Source organism: Tenrec ecaudatus, chromosome 8 (genome assembly GCF_050624435.1).
Source record: "Tenrec ecaudatus isolate mTenEca1 chromosome 8, mTenEca1.hap1, whole genome shotgun sequence".
NCBI classification, from domain to species: domain Eukaryota; kingdom Metazoa; phylum Chordata; class Mammalia; order Afrosoricida; family Tenrecidae; genus Tenrec; species Tenrec ecaudatus.
Genome location: NC_134537.1, coordinates 10,576,602 through 10,588,789, shown reverse-complemented (window position 1 = coordinate 10,588,789; position 12,188 = coordinate 10,576,602). Strand labels below are relative to the sequence as shown.

The 12,188-nt window shown below is 45.4% G+C and overlaps 1 protein-coding gene across 1 annotated transcript in view; it reads left to right on the top strand.

The window, feature by feature from the left end:
• The window catches only part of ENTPD3 (ectonucleoside triphosphate diphosphohydrolase 3), a 56,895-nt gene that overhangs the window by 23,035 nt on the left and 21,672 nt on the right, over window positions 1-12,188 (top strand). The window contains exons 5-6 of the mRNA XM_075556019.1: window positions 9,260-9,410; window positions 11,886-12,045. Of these exons, the coding sequence (XP_075412134.1) occupies window positions 9,260-9,410; window positions 11,886-12,045 (311 nt within the window). The remainder of the gene's footprint in view (window positions 1-9,259; window positions 9,411-11,885; window positions 12,046-12,188) is intronic.

Genomic DNA, 12,188 nt, shown 5'->3' with positions numbered 1-12,188 from the left:
TGCTGAGCAAATAATCTGAGAAGCTGGACTGTGTGAAGAAGAATATGGCAGCAGGGTTTGAGGAAGGCTTATTAACTGTCTGTGATGCATCGATGACACAACCTTGCTTGCTGAAAGTGAGGAGGACTTAAGACAGTTGATGTTGAAGATCAAGAATTGTAGCCTTCAGTACAGATTACAACTCTTTGTAAAGAAGACAAGGTCCTCACAACTGAACCAATAGGCAACACCTTGGTAAATGGAGAAAAGATCGAAGTGATCAATGCTTTTAACTTGCTTGGAACCCACAGTCAATGCCCATAGAAGCAGCGGTCAAGAGATCACACAACACATTGCATTAAGTAAATCTTCTGTACAAGAAAGACCTCCTGCCAGAACAGAACCATACCCAAGGTGAATGGGGGGAGGAGAATGGAGTGGATACCCAATGCACATCTGTAGACAATTGGACATCCCCTCACAGAGGGGTCACAGGGAAGAGATGAGTCAGTCAGTGTGCAGTATAGCACCAATGAAACACACAACTTTCCTCTAGTTCTTTAAGCTTCCTTTCCTCCACTAACATGACCTCAGTTCTACCTTACAAATGGGATAAGACCAGAGCATGTACACTGCTACAGATAAGAGTCCGAAACAGGATAGTTAAGCCCCTCAGAGCCAACCAGGAGAGTAGAGGTACCAGGAGGATTAGGGGATGGTGGGGGGGAAAGGGGAGAATCGATCATAAGGATCAAACTAGAACCCCCTCTCAGGGGGGTGAATAACAGAAAAGTAGGTGAGGGACGATGGAGGACGATGTAAGACATGGAAATAATAATCTACAACTTATCAAGTGTTCATGAGGGAGTTGGGGGAAGGGGAAGAAAGGGGTAGCTGAAATCAAGGGCTCAAGTGGGAAGAGAATGCTTTGAAAATGATGATAGCAGCATATGTGCAAATGTGCTTGACACACTGAGTGAATGAATGGATTGTGATAAGAGATGTAAGAGCCCCCATAAAAGTATTTTTTTTAAAAGCGAAGAAGGCCTCTTTATGAGACTGACGTGCTACCTACTGCACTAACAAGGCACCTGAAAGACCTGCCTTATGTTATATGCATGTGAAAGTTGACTATTCAATAAAGAAGACCAAAGAAGAATTGCGTTTGCATTGTATGTGGTGTTGGCAAAGAATATCGAAAGTACCATGGACTGCCAGAAGAACAAGCACTTCTGTCTTGGAGGAACTACAGCCAGAATGCTCCTCAAGGGAAGCATAGTGAGACTTCAGCTCATGGGGTTTGGATGCGTTGTCATGGAAGACCAGTCCCTGGAGAAGGACATCATGCTTGGTAAAGTAGAGGGGCAGCAAAGGAAGGAAGACCCTTGACAAGATGGATTGACACAGTGGATTGACACATAGTAACGATGAGGAGGATAGTGCAGGCCCGGCCAGGGTTTCATTCATTGTACATTGGGTTGCTATGGGTTTGAACTGGCTCGGCTCCAGCAACAAGGGAGGAGGAACACCAGAACTCAAACCAAGAAAGTGTTTGAAGGGAGAGGAAGTGAGCCCTTACGTGAAAGGCTGTAGGAATAATATAAATACCAGACTACACATGTGATGTGTCCCCAGTGTGTCAATGTGCTGGAAAAACCTAGCGACCTAGGAAGTACTCTTGAAAAAAAATCCAATATTAATCTGATCAAGTCCTTACAGGTAACTTCCGGTTTATAGGAACGAAAAGGGATCGTAGAATATGTTAAATAACATCTCTAGCAAAATCCAGAATGAGGAAATATCTCCAGATAAATAATCCGGTCTCCTTGATAAATAGATGACAAGTACAAAAAAAGAAGAAGGGGGATAGAGGGACAGGAAAATTTCTAGAGACTAAGAGAGCCCCATGGGACAGGTCAGCCACATGCAATGTGTCAACTTTGGATCCTGACTCAAACAAACCGATTGTAAAGGAGAAATAAAGTAAGAGTGTTCTGGGACATCCGAATCCTGGCTGGCTGTTTGACAATATTAAGGATTGTTCTCCTGTTGATAGGGTGTTGTGGTTATGGTTTTTTCCAGAGCTCTATTTCCAGATAATTTTCAATGATGCCTGGATTTGCTTTACAAATAATACAGTAGGAAGAGGGAAAGTGCAAATGAAAAATGAAGTTTGCTAACTACCGAAAGGAGTTACAGTATGATGCAAATGGTTAATGTGCTTGCCTGCTAACCGAAAGACCACAGGTTCAAATCCACCAAGAGATGCCTCAGAAGGAAGGCTCTTCCCCCATAAATCAGCCACTGAATAATCTTATAGTTCTCCTCTAACGCACTGTGTTAGTTCCGATTAATTAGAGAACCAAACCCAGAGACACTCATATGTATAAGAAACAACTTTATATAAAAGAGCAGTTGTAGATTAAGAAAACATCCCAGCCCAAACCAGATGAAGTCCATAAGTCCGATATTAGCCCAGATGTCCGATACTAGTCTATAAATTCTTCTTCAGACTCACACAACACATGCAATGACGCTGAATGCAGGAAGGTCACAGGCCAGTGGGTGGAAAGTCTTGTGGATCCAGTGGCATTGGAAGTATCTCAGCACTGGCGTGGGTCTCCACATGTTTCCTCCAGCTCCAGAGCTCTGGTTCCATCAGTGAAGCTCCACCTGGCTTGTCATCAGGAATGTGTAGCACGGGGAGTGTGTGTCCTGCCTCCAGGGAGGAAGACAGGGGATCCCAGAATCCTCAGGAGAAAGCCATGCCCACACAGAGGCATGATTGACTATGGCCTGATTGACAGGCTAGACTCCACCCCTTTGCTCCACTTGACAGATTATGTGACTGCCACACACACGTGCCTTCCCATGCATCAACTTGATGGCAGCTGGTTTTTGACATATGATAATTGCAGAAGCTAAAGGATCAGTGTGTTAGGCTGAGTTTTCTGGAGAAGCAGATATATGTAAGAAAGAACTTTCTATCAAGAAAGAAATGTATTTCAAGGAAGTAGCCCAGGTTAAGTCCATGGGCCAGATGCTAGCTGGAGGCTCCTCCAGACTCATGCAGCTACCTGATGATGAAGCAAGACAGTGTAACAGGAAGCTGGGAAATCACAGGCTGCTGAGGGCAGACTCATGTAGATCAAAGGTGGGCAGGCATGTGGCAGGGGGCTGACAGCGCCCAGAGTTGGTAGGCCACAGAGCTCAGCCCCAGAAGCAGAAAGGAGAGGGGCAAGAGAGAACGAGACCAGTTTTCCACAGGGTCACTTATTAAGAAGGCCACGTCCCCAAGGAGACCTCCTTAAGCAGTGACCTGATTGATAGGTTTGGCTCTACCCCTATGTCATCCAGGTATGCCAAGTTGACCGAAAAATATAACCATCAAAACCAGCGTATAGAAGTGTGTGTAACTAATTTCACAGAAGCAAGGAGTTGGGACATTCATCAGGATTGTCACATCACTGTTTTATTGAAAAAACAAAGGCAGCCTTTCCGCCCGCTCCCCCCTCCCCCTGAGCGTCGCTCCGGCCGCACCGTGCTCGCTCAGAACTCTGGGCTCCTGATAAGCTAGCGCTGCCGCTGTCTCCCTTCAGCCGCCATCCTGATCATCTACCGGGACCTCATCAGCTATGATGAGATGTTCTCCGACATCTACAAGATCCGGGTGATCGCAGACGGGCTGTGTCTGGAAGTGGAGGGGAAGATGGTCAGTAGGACCGAAGGTGCCATCGATGACTCCCTCATTGGGGGTAGCCTCAGCTGAAGGCCCCGATGGTGATGCAGCAGAAAGCACCGTGGTCACTGGTCTTGATATTGTCATGAACCATCACTTGCAGGAAACCAGCTTCACAAAACAAGCCTACAAGAAGTACATCAAAGACTACATGAAATCAATCAAAGGCAAACTTGAAGAACAGAAATCAGAAAGAGTAAAGCCTTTTATGACAGGTGCTGCAGAACAAATCAAGAACATCCTTGCAAATTTCAAAAACGACCAGGTCTTTAGTGGTGAGAACATGAATCCAGATGGCATGGTTGCTCTGCTGGACTGCTGTGAAGATGGTGTCACCCCATATCTGATCTTCTTTAAGGATGGCTTAGAGATGGGGAAATGCTAACACAGTGGGCAACTCACGACCGACGCCTCATCCGGACTGGCTGCTGTTCATCCACATGACACCAGGACTTAGACAGACGGAACTGATATCATCGTGAGCTCTTCATTTACTTTTGACCCTGATTTATTTGGAGCGGAGGCTTTTTTTTTTTAAGGAAAAAAAAATGTCGTGTAGGTTGTCTAAAATAAAATGCATTTAAACTCACTTGGGAATTCCTCCTGGTTGACTATCCATAAACTAAAATCACCGTGTAGCGCCCTGGAGAAGCTAGAGCCACGTGTACAGTGTGAGGCTGTCTCCAGGTGCCTGTTGTAGCCAAACTACAGGGATCCGAATAGAGACAAGAATCCAAACGCTTAATTTTGAGTTTAAATAAAGGGAGTGACCATGTTCTTAACGGTGCCGGCATCTGAAGCATTTCATCACCTAAAAATGGAAGAGATTATCAAAAGAATAAAGAGACTAATACAATTGGGGAAAAAAAGAAAGAAAAAACAAAGGCAGAAAAAAACCTAAATCATCTTTTACATAGAAATATTCCTGTAAGAGCTTAATCCTCCCTGTAATGCTATAGAGATGACTGTTTTTCATAACCTTCAATTTTCAAGTCAGAAAGTAGACATAAATAAAATGGAAATACAATACTCTAGACCTCACCAAACCAAAAGCCATGCCATCAACAGACTGTGCAGGCTGTTGGTAGGTTTGAACCATTGACCTTCGGGTTAGCAGCCAAGCATTTCGTCCCTGTGCTGCCAGGGCGCTTTTCCTCACCTTCCAAACCAAACCCACCAACCCCACTGCCCCTGAGTCCATTTGGGTGCCTAGTGGACCTTTAGAGGGTGTTGAGGCTGAAAATCTTTATGGGAACAAACAGCCTCATCTTCTTCCTGAGGAGTGGCTGCCGAGTTTGAATCACCCACCATCTAGAAGACAGAAACCACTCTGAACAGTTGATGAATACTTTCTACATTATTATTATTAGATCATTTTCACCCACTCCTTCAATATCCTCTCAGCTCACCAGGCCCCTGGCTTCTTTCACTGCCGTTGGCCTGTTGCGGGAAGCCGCTGCTAAGAGGGAAAGTTAACAGACGGCTCTGAGGTTTTCAGGGTTGAGAACGCCTGCCCTTGTTTCGCCGGCACTGCCCACTGAAATCTGCATGTCAGTGCAGTACAGTGGACATACCAAGCAAACCCGGTCATTAGAGTCCTGAGTTGTTTGAATGGCATGTGCTGGCTGCAAGATGGATGAGAAAGGTCAAGAAAGGGTAATGGAAGAACCCTGTCGCTCTATCCATCCCAGACAGGCTGAGAAAGTATTTGGCGTGGCTATTTCCCCTCCACCCTCCTTCCTGTCTTGCACGTTTCCTTATATAAGCGGGGACTGGTACAATATATTGGGTTATACTCACACAGTGATGTCCAATGCAGCTGGAAAAAGAAATAGATGGGAAAATGTCTATACACTTCTATAGAGCGCATTTTGTTCAATGTCAAACAGGAAGTAGAGAAAGTGAGTGTAGTAACATGCTATGTCTACATATGTCTAGTTCTTAGATTCTATGTTACAATATCAATCTCTTGATCCCTATCAAATAGAATTCTGTTTTTAAAAGAAGCTATCCCTAAAATTCAAAAGCATACCTAATTTTTTTAATCAAATTGCTGGCATAACTACAAAGAAAGGAATTGTTTGGAGGATTAAGCACTGGAATTTGACTATACATTTCTTATGGAATATACCCTCAAGACAAAAAAAAATCCTAACTTTCAATCATGGTATCTATGAGTCAATTCTGATCCACATGGATCCTTTGTACGAGGGTAGAATTGCACCATCGATTTCCCAGGCTGCGTAGGTCAGAATCGACTCAACGGCAATGAATTCTCAAGGGTTTAATCCTTATGAGATCAGGTGGCCAAATCTTTTCTTCCACAGAACAGCTTGTAGGTTAAAATAGTCAACCTTTCTGTTGGCAGCCAAACACTTAAGTGTTGCACTACTAGGGTGGGATAGCTAAGGTTTATTGTGCCAACCTGGCCGATAAACACGTGAGCTAAATGGCTTGGTGAGCTTCACATTTCTAGTTCTCGGGCCTCTTGCTTTCTTATGGTCGGACCAGGTTGCAGCTGCCTTAGCTAGTTCCCTGCTTCAGCTGGCAAGGCTCACTTCATGCAAGACATTCCTGAGGAGAAGCCACATGGACCTACCCTGATGGAACCCTGGGTGCTGGACCACCCATGTGGAGAACCCTGCCAGCGCTGAGATGCTTACACATTCACGGACTCTGCTTTCCTCCTGCGGTCGGCATCATTGCGTGTGTTTTGTGAGATGGAGGAGGTCTGTGTAGATTGGTGTTGGACATATGGGCTAATGTAGGACTTATGGGCTTGGGCAGCACTCGGTCGGGATGCTTTCTTAATGTACACTTACCCTTTATTTAAAAGTCTCTCTTATACATATGAGTTTCTGTGGATTTGTTTCCCTAGTTTACCCAGACTAACACACAGGGCCCCTTATGAATCATGTAATTAATTGGTGGTAGTGTTGGGATTGAAAGTCTCATTGATAGTTATGAAATGAAGCAAATGAATCATATGTTGGAATAGATGGGAACCAGGTTTTTTAGCCTTGAGGGTGTGTGTGGAGGAGAATGAATGTTGTAAAATCGAGGAGGCTATGTAAAACCTATAGGATTGAATATGAGTTAGAAATATCATTAAAAATTCATTGTGTCTTCTCTTAAAATGTACCAAACTTCTATCCTCTGAAAGTGAATCCCCAGATAGGGCACAGAGCGAAGCCCCCAGCCACTAAGCCCAAGGTTGGCCATTTCAATCCACACAAAGCTTTCTTTTATCTTAGAAGAAAGCTCTGGCGTCTTACTTCCAAAAGACCACAGCCGTTGAAAAGCCTGTAGAACACGGTGCTTCACTGGCACGTGGAGGATCATCATGTGTCCAAATTGATGGCAATTGCTTTGGGGTTTTTTCCTTTTTGTTTAATTAGTTGGGATTTTAATTCATATTACCTATCCTTCCATATCTCGATCACGTGAAGTAGAATTGTACAATTACTACTAACCTCAGTTTCCAACCATTCTTTTTTTCTACGTGTTTTTGTTTTACCGTTTCAAAGGGCGTACAGTGAGCACCCTCGCTTCCAGACTTGATGTGCTAAACACCATTTCTCGATAAATGCAATTAAAGAGCCTTGGAGAAATGGCTGGTTACATATTTGAGGCGGGGGGGTTACAAAGTGCTATGATAACATCGATCCCATCAGAAAGCAGAGGGACTCGCGGGTTTCTGGCAGAGATAGGTTATCCAATAAACAAGGTAAGCATGAGTTTACTTGTGCTTAATTACTAATATATTATGGACCATTTCATGTGAAATTATCCACTGCAGGTTAGGAAATAAGAATAAAGAAGCCGGTGCTTACCTTGCCTCTTGGGGGAATTTGGAAAGAGGCTTTGATTTTTTTCTGGAAGGTGCTGTGGTATTGGGAGAGAGACAGATGCTAGTCAGGCTTAGAAACAGAACCTTTGATGTACTGAAAAACTGAAGCTGTTCATTGCAGATTAGCTAGGAAGCAGAAGCAACCCCATAATTACCGTGCTTATTGGGTCATCCCACGCTGAAATCATGTTACAGGAAATAAGGCCGAACTGAAGAGGGCCTCCTGGGTACAGATGGCCCATTGGAGCATCTATCAGAATAAAATGGCAACAAACGGGAGCACATCAGATGTATCTGTAACTTCATAGAGTCAGAAGATTCTTGTTTCATCTAGAGATACCCCTGCCCCACCCCCCAAAAAAGCTCTCATTGATTAAATTAGGAGAGTGAAAGTGATATAACTTCTATTTCTTCAGATGATAAATAAGAGGGATGGGATCAAGGCTCCTCCTGGTTTTTCCTGCACAAATTGTGACTGATGAGTGATCATCAGGAAGTTTGGGAGGGAAAATGGTCACCATGTCACAACTGTCCATGGAGGAAGGGGCCCTGGTGACTCTGTGGGGACGGCATTGGGCTGCTGACCGCAGAGTCGGATATGCAAACCCACCGGCTGCTCTACAGGGGCAAGAGGAAGCTCCTGGAAACCCTAAATCACATCGCTGAGTCAGAATTAACTTGGGGGCAGTGGGTGATGGCATGTGAAAACGGATCTAAGCAGAGACCACCCTGACTGTGAACATCACCAAAACAGATCACAGCTAGACAGGACGTGCTGTGATGGCAAGGGCACACCAAGCCCTCTCACGGTACTCCTGGAAAACTCAATCTTCAATTTAGAGGACATGCTGGGGATTGAGCAATACTAGTTTAAATGAACCCATGGGTATTCCGTCCGTGAACAAATTCCAGGCTGTGAGAAACTCCACAAGACAGTCAAGGGAGTTTTTTAAACTACAAGGAACAAATTAGAAAGGTAGGACAGCACGTGCGGATGAAGAGATAGATTAAGAAACCTATCAGCTGCTGTCATGGTGTGGCGCGAGTGTGCATCTTGATTCAAAGAAGCTAGGAGGGAGAGGAAGCAGGAAAGAAGTGTGAGCCCAATTCTTTGGGCTCCTGTGTGATAGAATCAAAGAGCTGGTGGTTTTCTCTAGACTTAGGACCACAGATGTAATCACGAGACCACGTGGTTGCTCCCTTCGAAGAATTCTTGCCTTTCACGATGCACGCTCACGTATCTTCAGGATGGAATGATACGTTGTCTGCAGTTTGCTTTGTCGGAAGGCAGTGGGCGTGAGGAAAGATGAAGCCAGCTTTGACCACTGTGGCAGCTGGAAGATGGATGCTTGGGGGCAGGGGGTGCCTTCTAAATACAATTCTCCCCACGTTTAGTTACATGTGAAGTTTCCGTAATAAGGCCCCTTCGTTGTTGTTTTCAAAGAAGCAGGCTCTGGCTTGTGTTTTCTGTTTGGCTGATTCCTTCCTTCTAGAATTCGGGAGGACTTGGCCCGTGAGACCCCATGGGACTCAGTGCACCTGCCTCTTTCCCCTCCCGAGACGCAGACATGTTCACACCCTTTTGTTGATTGTGTAAAGGTTTTTTGGCTGAACGACGATGGCTTTGAGTTTGGGTTCATGTTATTGGTCTTGGGGATGCTGGAAGAGTTACCGACTGCTTGCTTCTTCAGGTTCTGGGATCTCCAGCTATGCGAATAACCCCCAAGATGTCCCCCAAACCTTTGAGAAGTGCATGCAAGACATCAAGAAGCAGATTCCAGTCCACCTCCATGGTTCTACCACCATTCACCTGGGCGCCACGGCTGGGATGCGCTTGCTGAGGTAAGGGTGCCGTGGGAGGAAGGAGCCCGTTGCTCCAAATCAGTCAAAAATGTGTCGAACCGTGCCAGGAACTTGACTCTATTTCTGGGAGCAAATCTCAACATGGGAGACCGTATTCCGCTGCCAATGTTGGCCCTCGAGGTTGGGAAACATTCAAAAAAAAGAAATCGTTCTAAAATTGAGTCCATTTCCCTTGGTGGTTGTCCTGAGAACTCTGCATAAAAGGACAACACAAAATGTCCTCACGTCGTGTCCTTCAGAAAAGCATCGGTGCTTTGACCCCTGTGAACCACCAACTCCACTCAAGGTAGCCCATTGCTAGGTAGCTTCTCCCCGCGTGCAAAGTGACTTTGAAACCTGTTTTCAAATAATGAAATGCCTGAGCCAAAAATGCCCTCATGTCTTTGGAGTTTCCATGAAACAAACATCTCATTTCCTTCAACCGAGCATTTCTTGCTAATTGTACGGCCATGTAGCATTGTTCCTGAATGCCCTTTCCCTGCTTTGTTCTCTCCATTATAAGTCTCTAATTCCTTCATCACAAATTAAAAAGAAAACAGGTCAGAAGCACACCAGAAAAAAAAACAGCGAACTCAATCCTATTCTGGGCAGAGGCTGCTCCAGCTTTGGGACATAAGGTTTGTAGCCAGAAGAAGCCACCCATTTGGATTAAAAGCCACATTGGTTGTGGCCCCAGTAATGCTAGAGTTCACGGTGGGAAGATGTGAGAAAGGTATATAAAGAAATAGACAAACACCCACGTTGTCCCTGGTCACCTTGGAAGAGAAGCCATGAAACGCTCCTTCAGTTAGATTGGACCTTGTCCCTTGGAACTTCCACACATGCCCTTGTGTCTGCTCCTATATCCTGCTTGACTAAGTAGAATGTGGAAGGAAGACAAATTTCTCTGCATTCTGCTGTTCTCCATACAGTAGCGGTGTTTCAAAGTATCGGGTTTGCCTGAAATAGAAATTTTCTAGAAAACCTTTCTTTCTGGTATTTCTTTCCGAAGGAAAACCTTCTAAAGATCCCAAGTCTTTTTTCTTTGTTCCTCCTGGACCTCTTGGTGAGAAGCAATGGAAAGACTCTACATGTATTGCCCGTGACAGGAAACTGGAAGAGAGAGCGTACCACTTGAGTGAAGGAGTGGCTATCCTATTTGAATACATTAAATAGTAGTAGCTCCTCCTCATCCAACTTTTCTGTCACGGATCCATTTCTTCTAAGGAAATCACTGATATTTTGATCACCAGAAAAGTGAACTATCAAAAACGAAAAGTGAGAGCCTGCTGGAAGGAGAACGGGGCGGGGGGGGGGCACTCTTAATTTTTTATTTTCCAGTCAGGAAGCGTTTGTCACTGAATTGGGAAAGACTGCTGAGTGTAGCATTGATTTTTCATTAGCTTGAGCCAAAAAATGTGCTAGTGCCGTGCCATTCTTAACCCAATGGGGCAGTAAGATCCCAGAAGACCTTTCCTTCTTTTAAAAAAAATCATTTTATTGGGTTCTCTTATAGCTCTTATAACATCCCATACATCAATTGTATCGAGCATATTTGTACATATGTGGCTATCATCATTTCCAAAACACTTTTCTACTTGAGCCCTCGGTAGGAGGTCCGCTTGTAGATGAGCTATCTTCCATCAGGCCGGATGACAGCGGATAAATGATATTCATGATGCGACATCATAGGTGATGTGATGGGACTATGCTCTCACGCCTCCGTGGGTCAGCCCATGGATGAGTTTTCTATCCGGTCCGAAAGGAGAGATCCTATTATAACGATGCCCTCTCCAGGAGCTAAATTCTCAACCCCATTCTTTCCCCAAGGAGTTTTGGTGGCAGAGCGTACTAACGGCAAGGTCGATTGGACCCACCACCCACTCCTTGGGAGAAAGATGAGGCTATCAGTGTATAAAGATGCAAAGGTCTCAGAAACCCAAAGGGGAAATCGGCTCTGCCCGGTTGAATCGCTATGAGTCAGAAGCCGTTCCGTTTCAGGGAGTGTATGCTTTCAAACTGTCCCGTCTTCTGGTCTACAGAGAGCTCCCTTATATGGTCCCCCCTCCCACCCCCAAGTGCCTCTTTTCACCACTCCTTTGCCTTCCTCGCTGTCCTTTCCTCTGCTGATCTGAGCTGGAGCAATTGTGGTAAAGTAAGAGACCCCCTTTTGATGAGCTGGTTGGTAGAGACTTGGGGCCGGAACTAGTTGGGGTGGGGAGAACACATCTATTAGTTACCGTAAGTCAACTTCCTGTTTGGCAGAGATAGCCAGGAGGCAAGCCTTCACCATTGCTCCTGGAAGTTTCCCCTTGCAAAGGGGGTCGCTTGTGTAATCTCACCCATGTGGGAAACCTGGCCCTGCGGTGGGGGGCGGGGCTGGGCGGGGGGGGGCTTGCATTTTCCCTGCAGTGGGACTCTTGGAAGACTGTGTTGTCTGGGCACTCAGCCACTTCTATTCTGTGCCCTGCATAGGTTGCAAAACGAAACAGCAGCCAGTGAAGTCCTTGCAAGCATCCAAAACTACTTCAAGTCCCAGCCCTTTGACTTTAGGGGTGCTCAAATCATTTCTGGGCAAGAGGAAGGGGTATATGGATGGATTACAGCCAACTATTTAATGGGCAATTTCCTGGAGGTGTGTGGAAACAAATGCATGGTTTTTCATCTTGCTGTTTGTCTCGTCTGCTTGGGTGGTAGTGTGAGCAGAGGTGCATGCCAACAGGCCATCTGTGCAGTGCCATTCCCATCGCACGGCCTGACGGGGCAGCGGCATCTTGG